The sequence below is a fragment of the Coturnix japonica genome, chromosome 1, assembly GCF_054131305.1.
Source record: "Coturnix japonica strain WE chromosome 1, WE-NBRP24, whole genome shotgun sequence".
Classification (NCBI taxonomy): domain Eukaryota; kingdom Metazoa; phylum Chordata; class Aves; order Galliformes; family Phasianidae; genus Coturnix; species Coturnix japonica.
Window position 1 is genome coordinate 84,947,929 of NC_140663.1, and position 16,383 is coordinate 84,964,311.

Consider the following 16,383-nt stretch of genomic DNA (forward strand, 5'->3'; position numbering starts at 1 on the left):
CATCTATGGGTTAGTTAGTCTTATAAGCCTACAAGCAAGATAGGTAGCTGCTCAACAAATAGGGGTTGTGCCATTTTAATTTGAAGTTGTTTTTACTTCATTACTTTACTTCAAATTACGTCAGGTAATTAGCTTAGAACAGAGGACAAAACAAGACATTCTGCTAACAGAATCTGTGGTTCACCTGTCTCCTGAGTGATGTACGCTCTTATCATAGTATCATAGTCTCATAGTCTCGTGCGGGTTGGAAGGGACCTTAGAGATCATCGAATCCAACCCCCTGGGTTTCGAGCCTCTGTGTAGCAGAGCGGCACTTCTAACACTTGCGCCACAGGGGGGATTCGAACGGTGTTGCAATGCGGCATTCCTACCACTGCGCCACCGGGGCACACACCTCCTCTGAAGGAGACAGTATACTTAGAAAAAGACCCAGTACCAGCAAAGCTGTTGATCAAAGTTAAGTGGAATAATAAAGTAAGCTGGACTTTTATCTCTTTGAAATGTAGCGTACATTGACTGTTGTAGTGATCTACCGAATTACAAGCTGTACAGAAAAGATGGAAACAGGTTGTTCATCAACCTGCATAATATAAGAACTAAGTCAATGTGTAAAGTTAAAAAACACCAAGAAAACATTAAAAAAAAGTAGTGATTCTCACCGCGGTGAGGAGTAGATTGTGGAACTCCTCTACTAGAAAATGTGAGTGCTAGCAATTTATTCACGTGGTTGAGCCTGCAGAAGAGAAAGCCACTCCAACAGCCATATATGGTAAAATTAGGTACTCTCTGGAAATTAGCTGACTTCAATAGATAACTCCTAATATCTCATTCAACCTTTATTTTCTTTATTTATCTTGTTCTTGTGTTTTCTTGGGCACTCCTTACAGGCACCAGCAAAGTAGGATCCTGTGTGAGATGGACTTTGGTCTGCCTCAGCATCGCTGTTTTTAGGTGCATCAAGCAATTGTGTTATTCTTCCTGGATAAAAGACTTTCAGTTGCTGTTAAGGTGTCAACAAGGATAAAGGAGTATGAGGGACTGAGTTGGTTTCTTTGTTGTTTTAGTCTACTAAAAATAATCTTAAAAGAACTTGTTTCATAGCAGGGGGATGTAATCTGGTTATAGAGTGCTATAAAATATGTAACTGACTATAACTGCAAACACTTTACTCTGCTACTGAAAGATTTTCATATAGATTAGGGCTGCAGAACTTTAAATAACTGTTTCCAGAAACACTGATAGAACTTGATGACGCCTTCAGATAAGCAGTTGTTCCAATACCATATAGTAATGCCTTCACTACTGCACTTCACAGGCTCTGCAGATAGGGGAAAAAGCTTGTCATCAAAGTTTTAACAGCTACCGAAAGGACAGTGTGCACTTCACTTAGAAGGGTCACATCTTTTGGTCTTCAACCCAAATACAATCAATAACACTTTATACTTAACTTCGCATTAGTTTGTCCTTCAATGCCTAAGAGTAAAAACTCCCTTTCAAGAGGAAGGAAATGCAAACTTAGTCAAAATCTATGCTTAATGTTGAGTCAAAGGCCCACAGACAACTTCAGTAAATGCTCAATAAATGTTACACTTCTTTATTGCTTGGGTCAAAGGTAAACTGATGTTTAAGATTGGTATTATAAAAAAAACAATGAAGTGGTGGTGTAATTTGGATAGCAGGTTAGTCAAAAGTTTTGGACCCTACCTGCTGTCTTTGTGACTTTAAGCTTGGATTTTAACAATTTAAAAGGCAAGAGAAGGAGAAATACTAAGTAGGAGAGCAGATCTGGTACTGCTCTGCAAAACCAAAAGTAGAAATTGTATCAGAAACCTTACAGATCCTGAAAAGTCAGTGGCAAGATAGCAGATCTAACAATGGAAATAAAGCCCACGAAGAGAAGGATGTTTAGGACTAACTTCTAGAGGACAGAACCATTGTGGAATAAAAAAACCCACCTTTTATTAGATTTTTACAAAATAACTTGTTCAAAAAGAAAAAAATCATTTCAGAGAGATAGGCAATAAATAAACTTCAATGTTCATATCCACTGCCTCACAGATTAATAGCACGTCCCTTACTTTCTCCAGTTGGTATCAACATCCATATAAAAAACATGCTATACTTTTTTTTCCTATGCTGACTCGAAAACTAAAGTACATGGTGTGACATTAGATTCACAGACGTTAATGTTTCCTTCTGCACCTTCTCTAGCAGCAAAGTGTTTTTAAGATACTTGTACCTAAAAGTACAAGTACAAAGTACCTCGCCTTTCAATCTTAAGAAGTATTTTAGTTTTTAATTTGTAACAACAGTGCTTTTGTTGCTTCTGTTCACTGAACATACCAGCACAACCAGGCAAATTATCTACAGCAGAGTAAGGGCTGAGGAACTTTATGCTATCTGGGAAGTTGTAACTGGGAACTGCATTCTCAGACGTAGTCATCTGCTAAAAATGTCAAGTTTTTATTTCATTAGTTGCATGTATTCCACCTAAAGCCAGAATCACACTGAGATAGCTAAGAGACCATAGAAAAAAAAACCTTCATGGAAACAGAATGCTTTTATCGCAGTGTTTTGACAAGAAATTATTGTGTTATCAACCAGAATTGTCCTCACAACTGAGATTTAATTTAGTCTATCACCAATGTGCTCAACTGTATCTTAGTAAACTCAACTATGTACAGTTATCTCCCATTAAGAAATACTGTAAAATATATACAAATGTTTCAGGCAAATGTCCTTTCTGCAGACGCACAAGTAGCACTTCCGAACATGACTGAGTCTCATCAGAGCTCTTGCCATAATGTTTTGTGGAAACTATCCTACTTATAGTTTACTCTCCTTTCAAAGACTCACTCTGAAAAAAAAAAATAAAAATCAAGAGTACTAGATTTATATACATAAAGGCACAGGAATACTATTAGGTTACAGTACAATAGAGTTCAATCAGTGCCTTTCATGCATTGAAGTTCACTAACATCTAAATCCCTTTCCAGTGGAATTAACTGCACGACTGTATTCTTCTCCTTTGATAAAAAGAATAATCAGATATTTAGTCAACTCAAAGTTACTGCAGAAACTTGAAAGAAATGCATAAACTGCTTTTTCTTTCTGCCTAAACTGCTGGATTTTCAAGGCTATTTCTCATCAAAACAAAATAATTTCAGCTAAGAGTAAAGGTGAAGTTTTGTTTCTGCCAAGATGACAGACTAGTAATTCTTCTATAGCAACAGATTTATAAAAATGACATATATTATACAGGTGCTATCCTAGGAGATAACACCACCAGCTACAGAACTGCCAATTCTAAGGGCAGAAAAGAAACTGAGAAGAAAACTTTCAGTTCAACAGAGAATGAATTCAGACTGTGTATAAATGTATCATTAGAGCTATATCCCTCTTTAGTCCACTGCTCAAGACAATGGAGTGCAATGCACACTATCAGTTGATTCAAAGTAGTCTCTTCTCCCTCCAGAGTATCAGCTTGAAGACGTCATTTCTGCAGCTTCAGAGTCTTCCTAGGCATCAGTTGCATTGAAAAAGTATTTGCACTTTTTACATTTGTCTGCAGCTGAATAATTAGAAGGCAGACTATTGCCATCAAGCTAATCAACTCCCAAAGCTTTGAGCTGTCGTTCAATCTCTTCATCTGATATGGTAGCAGCTTTTGATGTTGATGCAGATGGTAAACCTCTGGCAGCAGATGGAGCTTTGGCCATCTAGGAAGAGACAGAAATTTTCTTGAATCAAATGAATCCAATTCATGAGAACCTGACTACTAGAACAGGACTTTAAAATAAAGGAAGTTAGGAAGAAATACTAGGTGGTGGTGGTGGTGGGGAAGGGAGGGGGGAAATGAATAATGGGAAGAAATATGCGAAATAACTCAAAATACCCATACCTTCCCAGAGATTTCAATTCCAATCTCATCGAGTACTTGGTTAACAATATCCTGGCTTTCCTCCTCTTCATCAGAAGCATCAAAAATATCATCTAAAGTATCATTAACTTTGAAGAAAAAAAAAAACAACAAAAAACTCACATTACCTTATGCAAAGAGACTACAAAAATCTACTGCTGTTTTTCCACCCTCCCAAAATACCACTGATTAAGATACCAGGAAAAAGCAATGGTACATTAGAGATGGTTTTCTTACTTCTGCCTTGCACAGCCTGCAAATACAGGGATGCATACAATAGGACTGCTTTTGTAAAAATGTTTGATTTCAGTGAAATAGCCCAGTTGCTCTAATACCACTTCACTATGTTTTAAGATTATTATTCTTTTTTCTTCAAAAACACCATCTACAGTTCCCTAAAAATCCCTTCCCTCTTCCAAATAAGTGGCTTAAAATCAATAAGGAGATAAATACATCTTATACCAGCATGTACATAAAGCTGAGTAATTTCTCAGTTAAACTTGAATTGCTAACAGTCCAAAACAAAAACCACTTACAGAATGATCAGCTGCAGGAAAAGCAGTTTTTACATGACCTCCTATTAGTAATGCCAACAAAGCCTTGTAGCGGTCTCAAACCCTTTCCCCTTCCAGGATGTTCCTTCTAAAAGTATGATGAGTGCATGAAGAAGGAATGGATTTATGTATCCAGTGCTACTAAAAAGCCTAAGGCAGCCTCCTTGCTCAGGCATTCATTGTTTTGTTTGCTCTTCACTTGCTATCAATCTCTTTGTTTGGAGAAATAAAACCTCAAACATCTGTATTTCCGTACTGGTTTTAACTCTTGAAGAGATCTATGGGATGCAGCTACCTATTTTCCCTAACTGCAGAACTTACTCATTTCTTCAGTCATTTCCATCTTCATATTTTCCTTCTGGAAATTCTGCATGGTTTGTAGTGTCTTTTGTGGATCCATTTTCTTATTAACTGCTTGCATTGTCTAATAATATGGGGAGAAAAAGTTACCATTATCATACAACTAGCCAATAAAAGCCAATATATGCATTAAGAAGGAATAAAACTTCTCTAATAAAATAAAAAAAAACATTTAGTCAGTATTTCATGTTTTTTTGGTCTTTTTACATGCCAGGAGAACTTCAGATAAGCAGATCAATAGTACAGTATGTACCTAGAAAGAAATACTGCCGTCTACTAACCTAGCAGACAAGTTTTTTTGTGTATGCCTTTCTGGCACTGTACCTTTTCTGCTGACTTTATACTTGGAAAAACATGACTGATCTGAATGCAAAGAAGGGGAAAATATGCCCTTACTTGCAGGCTAAACATTTTAGATGTAAATGGCTGTCGGTTTTTTATTTGTTTGCAAAGAGCACTTAATTTCAACCACCACTAGAGGACAGACACTAAACTGCAATCATTTCCTTATGATATAATTTCATGGAAAAATGATTTTTATCTGAAAAGCAAATACGTAAGTGCTCAGGAAGTACACATTATCTTACAGTGAAGTCTTTTTGTTTTACTAGTTCTACTTGTTACTTGTTTACTTGTTTTACTATTTTGTTTTGAAGTCAAGTTGTTTTACTAGAAATTTGCAGCTGTCTTTGCTTATAAGAAGCATGCTTCTACACCTCTCATGGGGTTTAAACCTAAATATAGATGTGAGCAGTATAAATGACAGAGTATATCCAAGAAGGTAAGAGTTGGCTTGATAGTATTTCTTTAATTAGTCAGTACATCCACTACCAGCTTTATAGAAGTACTTCTGCTTTCATTTCTGACTTTACTTGAAGTGGTTATAGAATGTCTCAAGCTGGAAGGGATCCATAAGGATCATCATGTCCAATCTCTGACTCCACATAGGATCACTCAAAAATCAGACCATCTGACTGAGAGTGTTGTCCAGATGCTTCTTGTGCTCTGGCAAGCTCAGTGCCGTGACCACCGCTCTGGGGAGCCTGATCCAGTGCCTGACCATCATTCCAATAATGATAAAATAGCATGTTTGAAACATTACCTGAATTTCAAAGGTTGTGTTCTCATTCTTATTATTTTAATTGAAGAATTTGTTCAGGACTGGTAGGGTGTTAGTTATTTAGAATTCTTCTACTCACAGATGAATATAAAAAAAATATTTGTACTACACTGATTTATGTATCTTCAGCAAATAGAGGTCAGACCCATGATTAAAATAACAGGTGACTACTCACTGGACTTTATCCAAAAATAGTGCCACACAAGGCTGGAAAAGCATTTTGATGGTATTTTGGAAGTTTCACTTTTATGCATTTGTTATGCTTCCTGAGGCAACTGACTGCATATACTTTTCCACTGATGTAATAATTAATTAAAAAGCAAGATCAATTTGTTCCCATGCAAGACTGCTATAGGAATATACTCAGTAAACTGTTTAATCTGATTGGTTGTGTATTCAGACACACCACCTCTCTGTGGGTTAGCCCTGCAAAACGAAGTTTGCTGCAGACCTACAACTTCATCACAGGATGGGTTCGTATCTGCCAACATACTCCTCTAAATATTTTTTTACAACAATAATTACTTCCTGCAATAAGCTGCAACACAGGTTTAACTGGCGCATAACTGGGTTTATCTCTGATTGTGATAGAAGTACTATTTACCTGCAATTATGTGTGCAACTTCTGTTTCCTACATCTCAAGCTGAACAATTCTGCTTGCCAAAAGCAAGTTACTTATTTATCAGTTCAAGGAAATGGGATAAAGTTCATAATCAAGAAAACTGAGACTTTTTAGAGTCTTTTATGACCAAAGATTTGTGAGAAAACTTAATGCAATACTGGTTCCTTAGAGCATGGAGAGTGAGAATGACAGGGAATCCCAGATTAAATTTCCTTAGAAATGCATCATCTCATGTAATAACCTACCTCTCATAAGCTATAAAGCTGCTGTCACACACTGCCTTGATTTCCAGAGAAAGCACTCCCACTTTTTCCCCAATAAAAACTGCTTGTGACATGCCATACAAGCGAGAAATTGTAATTGCATGGTTGCCTCTCACTTTTTTTGGTGGTGGTGGTGGTTTATTTTTGGCCATTGGACTTAAAAGTTGAATTTTATCACACAAACATTTGACAGATGTCTAGGCCAAGAAGATACTCCTAGTTAGGCTCTAACCAGCAGGACTAATTGAACCAAAAATTCATAATATAAATTAAATTACATTTCCTCACTATATTTTCAGCACTGTTCATGGTAGTAAGCAATACACTTGCTTCCTTTAATTACTGTATGCAAAATAACTCCATGTTTACATTAAAATGCACCATATGCTTGTAACACCTTACTTTTGCTGTAGTTGACATAGCTCCAGCCATCTTCATTTGAGAGTTCATGACCTTCGTTTGAGTTGACATAGAAGTGACTTTAGAGCTAACAGCGTATGTTCGATTTTTCTGTTTCCGCAGTTGTACGAGCTGTTTTGCCAGCACTTTGCAGGCTTCCTTATTACCAGTCTTAGCCATTTTCTTTATCTCCAATTCCTATTTAAAAAAATAATAATAATAATAAAAATCATTCAAATAATAGAATAAAGTCCCAAGTTCAAGAATTTTTAGTGTTAACTATTCTTATTGGTTTTGTCTTTTTTTTTTTTTTTCAGGATTTTTTAAGTTATATCAACACTTAACTGATTTTTTTTACTGAGGTTAATCAAGGTTATTTCACAGAATAAATACAAAACTGTCTTGCTTTGTATTTAAAACCCAAATTGAATCACATAGTACGGTACCACAGTTCTCCAAGAGGCTTCACTTCAACTTTTACATAATGGCACATTAATTTCTATGTGAATATTCAATTCTATACCTGGGTATGGTACTAGCACTCCTGCTGCACTGCCCATGGAAGAAACAGTGAGGCCATAGGCTCAGCTAGTTCTTCAGCTCAGAGATAATCTCATAAATTTGGGGGGGAATAGGGAAACAAAGATAGGAAACAAAGGCTGTATTTGCCCACATCACTTACCTGAACTTACCACATAATAAAAGCACTGTAATTTGACTACAACAACATGCACTTAACGTGGACACTACTGGCTAACAAGAAACAAACTTATTTATCAGCTTGGGGAAACTGCAGGTCAAGAGGTACCAGAGAGAAGTTTGGCACAAATAATTCTGTTAGCAGGGAATTTTTCAAGATATGCCTTTTGATTTGTTTTTTTGTTAATATAGACTTTCCAAACAACTTTCCTTTTCAGCCTTAAGGAGAGCTTGCCGTAATAACTTCGTTCTTCCTATGAGGCCAGTTGTGCATTTTGACTTTTGCCATTAAGCAAAAGCAACTTTAAAACCAGCACTGAAAGTCTTCATGAAGATAAACCTTCTACAGGAATATAAATACTTCACTTTATGTACAGCAGTAGTCCAGAAAGATGTACTAAGAAGAAGATATGTAGTTCTAAAAAAGTAAACACTAGTCACTACAAAAAAACCAGTCATGTTTAAAGGCAAATATAAACTGACTCATTGCATCAGCTTTACAACTAGGAAAGACCATGGTTTACCAGAGATGGCACTAGCACAAGGACCTCCCTGAAAGCCTGTAATTTCTGAAGGCCTGTGTTATAAATACTATTTTCAATTCAAAATACAGGTCAGCAACTAAGGAACGTAAGGCTATTCAAATATTAGAGGCCAGAAATAGATGCAAAAATATATTCTTCCCAATTAGGAATAGAATTCAGGTATTAGAAAGAATTATTTCACACAGAGGGTGGTGATGCACTGGAACAGGTTGCCCAAGGAGGCTGTGGACGCCCCATCCCTGGAGGCATTCAAGGCCAGGCTGGATGTGGCTCTGGGCAGCCAGGGCTGGTGGCTGGCAACCCTGCACATAGCAGGGGGGTTGAAACTGGGTGAGCATTGTGGTCCTTTTCAACTCAGGCCACTCTATGATTCTATGATAAGTAGCTCACAGAGACCACAAAAACAAAATTCCATAGTAGGCCCAGAATTTTTTTTCTTTTTTTCATACCTCAAATACTGCAAATGATTGAAGAGATTAGTTTAGACTGGATTATTTAATAGCAAACACTTGTAAATAAAGATTCTCTCACTGAGAGTACTAAGTAGCATTTATAACCTGACTTTTTAGAAAGACAAACCAAAATCAATCACCAATCACTGCTACATCACTACAAATAACACAGAAAGAAAAAAAGTATATATATATATATATGTTATCATATATACATTATTTTATTCTTAACTAAGCAAAATTTTGATAGCAAGCTGCAATATTGTACTGGCTGTATTTTCTTCTAAAAAGAAAAGGTCCTTTCTCAACATATCTGACTCTTAAAAAGCAATATTTTATCTCCATTAATTGTCTCAACTGAAGAGCACATATTAAGTTTTTTGAAGATGTAATTAATTTCTTTTTTATCCTCCCAAATATCCAAAAACTTCTCACAGATTTTAATGTCATGTCTCAAATAATCACGAAAATTAAGGTATTTCTAGGGTCAGGATATTTCCTACTGAAAAAAACCTTATCAGTGAGTCATCTATTACAACCTACCTGCTGAAAAGCAATCTGTGACTTCATTTTGGCTCTCAAGACCTGCTGTCATGAAACACCACCTCAGCAGCTACTGAAACACTGCTTGGATTTACATAGCCTTTCCCAGTCGGAGCATGTCTTCATGCATCAAACCACACCATCTGTCACATCCATTTATCCAATTATGCTGCCACACAGCTGCAGCATCCATTCACTGAATACTTGATAGCTCCCACACATGAAGTTTTAAAGAAATTTTAATTTAGGAATATTTTTAACATTATTAGCTAGTTTTATGACATTTCTAGCTGAATAAAAAGAATACATGCTATAGGAGTATTCATGATATCTACAGTCACAAAAGAAATGTCAGCACAAACACCTTCCATTACTATACTGTTGATTTGAAAGCCCAGTAGGATAAAAAAAAATCTTGTTGTGAAGGATAGAGAATGCCAAGAATGGAGAGACATAGAGATTTTGGAAAGGGTCCAGAGGAGGGCCACAAAGATGATCAGGGGGCTGGAGCACCTCTCCTGTGAGGACAGGCTGAGGGAGTTGGGTTTGTTCAGCCTGGAGAAGAGAAGGTTGCGGCCTTCATTGCAGCCTTTCAATACCTGAAGGGAACTTACACGCAGGAGGGGAGTAAACTCTTCGAAAGGGCTGACAATAGCAGGACTAGGGGAAATGGTTTTAAGTTAAAAGAGGGAAGATTTAGGTTGGATGTTGGGGGGAAGTTCTTCACTAGGAGAGTGGTTAGGCCCTGGAACAGGCTGCCCAGGGAGGTTGTGGATGCCCCGTCCTTGGAGGTGTTCAAGACCAGGTTGGACGGGGCCCTGGGCAACCTGATCTAGTAAATGTGTATGTTTGGTGGCCCTGCCAGGCAGGGGGGTTGGAACTACATGATCCTTGAGGTCCCTTCCAACCCGGGTCATTCTGTGATTCTGTGTGATTCTGAGAGAAAAAAATGTGAATGTAGTAATTAAATCCAAATACACTGTTTCTTTCCCTACCTATGTCAAAGATTGAGCATCAGAATCACTTTTAAATTGTTTTCCAACTAAATTTTAATAACTGAAAAGTCGAAAAGGAAAAGCCAGTTTTTTCAGTGTTCAACTGTTATCCACTGAGTACTATCTTTAGCACTTTCCAAGTTCATAGAATCAAGTTGTTATGTTAGGCAGCTGTTTGTTTTTAAAATGAAATTCTCTGCTCTACTTACCAGCTGTTTTTCCTGTTTTTCAAGTGCTGCTCTATCTCTGGTTATGGTCCTCTGCGTACCTCTTAACTCTCGGTTTTGCTCCTTTATTATATCTGGAAAGAAAATATTTACAGCTAGAAAAACTTTCCAGTAGCATATAAACATCTTGTCTGCCAAGCACTCTGCACACATGCTGTATGTTGGACAGCCTTTCATTCAAAACATAGCTACCAGAACTGTCAGCATCTCAAATACATGAAATACATGCAAAATACAATTTGATGTACACAGCATGATTATAGCATAGTTTCAGTAGCATAGGCCATATAACTAAGTGTAATCTTTGCACCACAGCAAGATCCTTAACCACCCACTAAGGACTAGGTACAGGCACTTTTCTGCAAGTTTCAGCTGTAACCTCAGGATTAACACATTCACTGTGAGTTCAGATTTTGTCTATACGTCAGGCATAACTGCAACAGGGAGGTCAGCTGTAGAAACTTAATACAGATGATTAGCCAGAGAAGAAGACCAGCGTGGGTGAATAGGGAGCTATTCTTGAGGCTCTTGATGCCTTCTTTATGTCTGTTTTTAAAAGTCAGTCCTGACTCTCTGACCTGGTAGTCTTGGCTGGGGAGTAGACTAAACACCCCACAATCTAGGAGGACACAGTCAAAGACCTACTATTCCAACTGGACTGCCACAAGTCCATGGGTTGAATAAGATTCACCCGAGAGTGCTGAAGGAATTGATGGAGATGATAGCCGAGCCACTTTCAATCATCTATCAGTGCTCTGGTGAGGTCCCAGAAGACTTGAGGCTTGCCAACATAACTCCCATCTATAAGAAGGCTTGTAAGGAGGACCCAGGGAACTAAAGCCGTGTTAGCCAGACCTTGGTGCCAGGGAAGGTTATGGAGCAGATTGTCTTGAGGGAGACCATGAGGAATATGCGGGACAACCAGGGTTTCAGGCCCAGCCAGCATGGGTTCACAAAGGGCAGCTTTGTCCATTCTGTTTACTTACTGGTAATATCCACTTACTAATAGCAAGAATTTCTTACAGTATAGGCATCAGTCATGCCAGCTGCAGTTAACTTGTGTTAGAATTTACAGCAGATGCATAGGTGTGATTCACCTGGGCGAAGGTAAGAAGCCTGCATCTGACTCAGCATCCTCTGACCTTTATAAAGGAAATAAACCGGTGCCCTTAGGAGATCCATCTACTCCTAATGCATATACCTACTACTAGATAAACTTTGCATAGAAATTTAAAAGGAGCACACTGTCACTTAAATTCTGTGTCTAATCCACAGAAGGGCTGCCACAATGGCATTCTGCTATTGTACTTAAAAACGTTTAGGCACGTGAAAAATCAGTGCAACTGGATAATTAAAAACAGAAATAAAGCCATAAGGGATATAAAGAATCAGTTGCTGATACACAGTCACCCTTTATTTATTATTGTTATTATTTTTAAGGCTGGCATCACTTTTTTCTAGCTGCAAAGAAGCACTCAGATTCTGTTTTCTCACATTAAGAAATACTGTAAAACTTTCAGGGGTGAAATTACTTCAACCTTGAATAGGTTCTAATTAAAACAAAGGAAAAGAAATCTCCAGTAGCATGTACAAACACATTACCCACTCCCACCATGTTTTCCACCAAATCAACATACAATGCAAACAAACTCTGTGAAAAGAGTCTTTCTTTTACAGTGCTACCACTACTCTCAGACCTACATAAAGATCATCTTCAGGAAACTGAGTTTTCAATGGACGTTAATGAAGAGCTGAAAGATGATACAGAACAGAACACTGCATTCTACACAAGAGCAAAGCAGCAGTGAGAATTACTGTGAATACAACATTACAGGTAAGTAATTTTGAAGGCAGAGAAATGTATATTACTCGGACAGCTGCACTGAAAATGAAAGAAAAGGTTTACTAGCTACATACATGAGTACCTTCTCTAAAGCAGTAACTTAAATTCCCCTAGAATAGAAATGAGAACTTCAGGACAATAAGAAATAAAATTGTCATGAGACCATATGGGCTAGCACAATACTTGTTTTCTTCCTCTCACTAATCTCACAGCATGGCTTAAACTAAAGACAGCAACACACTAAAAACAATGATTGCCTGCAATTACAAGCCCTTCCATTTGTTTTTGCAAATGAGGGATGAGAAGAGAACTTGTATTAGCTACATAGCAAAGTGAGAAACAAGTTCTTAGCTTTGTTCCTTCTGCTGATGGCCATCCTAGGAGACACCTGCCCTAACACATCTCTGTGGGCAAGAAGGGCACACCTCTATTCCTGTAAACCGGCTGGATCAGAGATGCCTGGCAGGGCCTGACCTGGTGCTGTCATGGGAATGTAACGTCATCTCCTCCTTCCTCCCTACTGACTGTGCACCAGAAATGGGAAGGAACAAGCAGCAGATACGTATTCTTCTTGGGTGAAGTACAATTGGCTGGCACGCAGCGTCACTTTTGGCACGCAGCTTTCAAATGAAGACCCACATGATCCAGCAAGGAATATCACAGAATCACAGGGATTGAGTGGGACCTCTGGGGATCATCAAGTCCAGCTCCTTGCTAAAGCATCTGCCAAACCATGCAGCCAGCCTGTGGGCTTGTGCCCACACCCGACATGCCCCTACCCTGGGTGTTGTCTATATGAGGCAACACTTTTCTGCGAGGGCTGACAGCTGTGCACTGGACTTCCTTGTGAGGTAAGCAATCTTTTCTGGCTTTAATCTCGAGATGGTCACTGCTGTGTCTGTATTCTGCTCTGCCCACAGAATGGCTGTGGAAATGACGAGACCAACTTGTTGGAAGGCCCGCACAGCAGAGAGCTCAGTCATCGCAGCCTTCTGTTCGGGAGCACAGCGGTGCTCAGCCACCCTCCCCACCACCACGGACAGCCCTCGTTCCCCAGACCGGCACGACTCGTCTCTGTGTTTATTCCGGCCTCACCAACTCCCCACAGCTCGTTCCCTCTATGACAACGAACGGCGTTTGTTCTCTTTCTCCCGACACCCACAGGAAGGGAATCGCCGGGACTCGGTTCCCACCGCCGCCCCCAACCCAGCCGCCCCGCGGGGCACGGAGCCTGTCGCCACCGCCCCTAGAAGCCGCCCGGTGAGTCCCCCCGAGTTTCCAGGACTCCGGGCCCAGGCCTATCCCGAGGGCACCGCCACCGCCCTTCCCCGGGCCCCATCAGCCGCGCTCACCGTCCACAGTCTTCTTCTTAAAAAGCGAAGCCATGCTGGCTGCCGGTCCCGAGCCCACCTGAACCCCCAGAGCCTCAGCGGGCTCCTTCCTCCTCCTCAGGTGACCAGGAAGCGGCCGGGCCGCGCACAGCGCCCGGCTCCACCTCCCCAAAGCAAGGGGCGGGACGGGGCCGGGCTGCGGCGCTTCTCCGCCTCCCTCCCCCGCTGAGGCGGCGGCGGCAGCTCGGGGCTGTCGGTGCCCTACGCAGCCTGGGCTGTCGGTGTTCACGGTGTGCGGGAAGCGGGCATCTGCTGCTGCTTCGTAGCTACCGTGGGGGCACAAGAGAGTAGAGTGTAAAAAGTAATAATGTTTCTGGCTTTCAGCGTCTAATTACAAATCCTCAATTTTTTATGAGGTAGTCGTAGCGTAGCAGTTGTTAACCAATGTCTACACCAACTAATGAGAAAATTATATGTGTATATATATATAGCTGAAAAACGTACATGAATATTTAATAGTTTGTGTTTTTTTTTTTTTAAATGTATTTTGTAAAGAAAAGCAATAAATTGTAACGTAGAGATGTATTTTGACATCTAGACTTAATGCCTTCCCAAGCTGTCTTTGTGTTTCTGGTGGCTGTTCCCTGATCAGCCCTGCTTTTATAACCTCGTGTGGAAGAACAATCTCTTGAATAGCGTAGCAACAGTGTAAAGATTTACGTGGATTTTACAGCACTGATACTTAAAATCTGTATTTCAGGAAAATTAATTCCAAGTAGCTAGTTTTCATTCCAGTTGTTGCTACACCGAAATCTAGGTCATGTGTGATGACATCAAGTGCTGTGAGCTTTAACAGTTTGCTGTAAGGTGTAATGATACGCACTCTGCAAGTTTATAGCAGTATGTCTGCTACTATTTGTTCCATCAGGTCAGTTAGTGATGAGTTAGCCAGCAAAACCAACATTTTGGCATTAAAAATGCACAGATGAAGGGGAGGAGAGAGCTTGTGATGGACATTCAGTTTCCCACTTTTCTGAGAGAAAGACTGAGCAGTTTACGCTTTCCTTCAAATGAGCTAATTAGTTATGTGACCAGAAAATCATATTTTTTATTTATTTTTTTTTTCCCCACAAAATTTCTTCCTGAATGTTTTCTCATAATGAGGGAAACAATGATCACAGAATGATCGAATATCCTAAGTGGGAAGAGACTCACAGGGATCACTGAGTCCAATTCTCAGCTCTACACTGGACCACCCAAAATCTAAACCCTATGTCAGAAAGCTGTGTCCAAACACTCCCTGAATTCCTGCACTTGGGGCTGTGCCCACTGCCCTGGGCAGCTGTTCTATGCCCACTGCCCTCTGGTGCAGAACCTGTCCCTAATCCCCAGCTACCCCTCCCCTGACACAGCTCCAAGCCATTCCCTTGGGGCCTGTTGCTGCTTCTCATACACCTTACCCCGCAGACCCTGCTCTCTGTGCTGCTGTTGTTGAATTCCATGTAAGTGGCAATTGTCCAGCCCTGATTTGTCACCATCTCTCTCTGCTCTTGAAGTAATCAACAGTTTCTCCTACCTCTGTCATCTGCATACTTCTTTAGACCTTTGACTCCTGTATTCAATTTACTGATGAAAACATTAAAGAGAACTGGCCAGGGGCTGACTGGATGCTCTTGTTGGCTGAGAACCAACCACATATATTGTAGGTGTGAAAAACATAATTTCTTCAGATTTATTATTACGGTGTTCATTGGGTGTAGGTGGCAAGGTTTGGCTGGTGGGGGTGGCCTCTGTAGGAAGGGTCCAGGGGCTGCCCTGTGCCAGGCAGAGCTGATGCCAACTGGTTTCCATTGCCCTGGTCCACTCTATCATTACAGATATGATCAACACAAAGAAAGTAAGTGCATTTGCAAGGGCCAAAGCACTCTCTTCTGCAGAGATGAAGTCCATGTGATAGTCTGAATCACAGTACATTTGCGAGTGAGAGCAGTGCATGAAGGAATGAGCTATTATCGCTGTAGACCTGAGTCTCTGCTGTGGGGAGGGGTTTTAGAAGGACAGTGTGACTCAAAATTGAGCACATTAAAATGAAAGTACAAAAAATTACATCTGTGTGTGCGTGCATACATAAGCCACTCTGCCATCCATTTAGATATTTAAGCATATTTTTAATTTAAACCAGGTGACTAGGCTCAGTTAACTTACAGCTGATTGTGTTCAGGTGCTCAGACAAAATGACTGATATGGAGATACCTTTGCAAGTCATCCCTTTTTCATACTTTTGATGTAAAGGCTGATGCAGAAAAATACTTCTCTAACACACCTGGAGGGAAAAAAAAAATAGAGGTGAATATGAGTCTTGAGACGACTGTCAAGGTTATGCTTCAAACCTTTGAAGCTTTCTGACTGTATCAGTTAGTCTAATGAAAGTTATTAGACCTCCTTATCTTTGTTTTTAGTGTGAGGGAAACTTTACAAGTGAACTTCAGCTGACAAGCTAAGGCAGGCTG

The 16,383-nt window shown here is 39.9% G+C and overlaps 1 protein-coding gene across 1 annotated transcript; it reads right to left on the reverse strand.

Annotated features, from left to right (window-relative positions):
• Positions 1-1,934: 1,934 nt before the first annotated feature.
• On the reverse strand, positions 1,935-14,048 carry CHMP2B (charged multivesicular body protein 2B). Its single transcript, XM_015879963.3, has 6 exons — positions 13,895-14,048; positions 10,682-10,773; positions 7,242-7,436; positions 4,795-4,897; positions 3,902-4,008; positions 1,935-3,719 (listed from the first exon to the last, which is right to left on the reverse strand). Exons 1-6 carry the CDS (start codon positions 13,926-13,928, stop codon positions 3,606-3,608), a joined length of 645 nt encoding a protein of 214 aa, XP_015735449.1. The 5' UTR covers positions 13,929-14,048; the 3' UTR covers positions 1,935-3,605.
• Between the last annotated feature and the right edge of the window lie 2,335 nt (positions 14,049-16,383).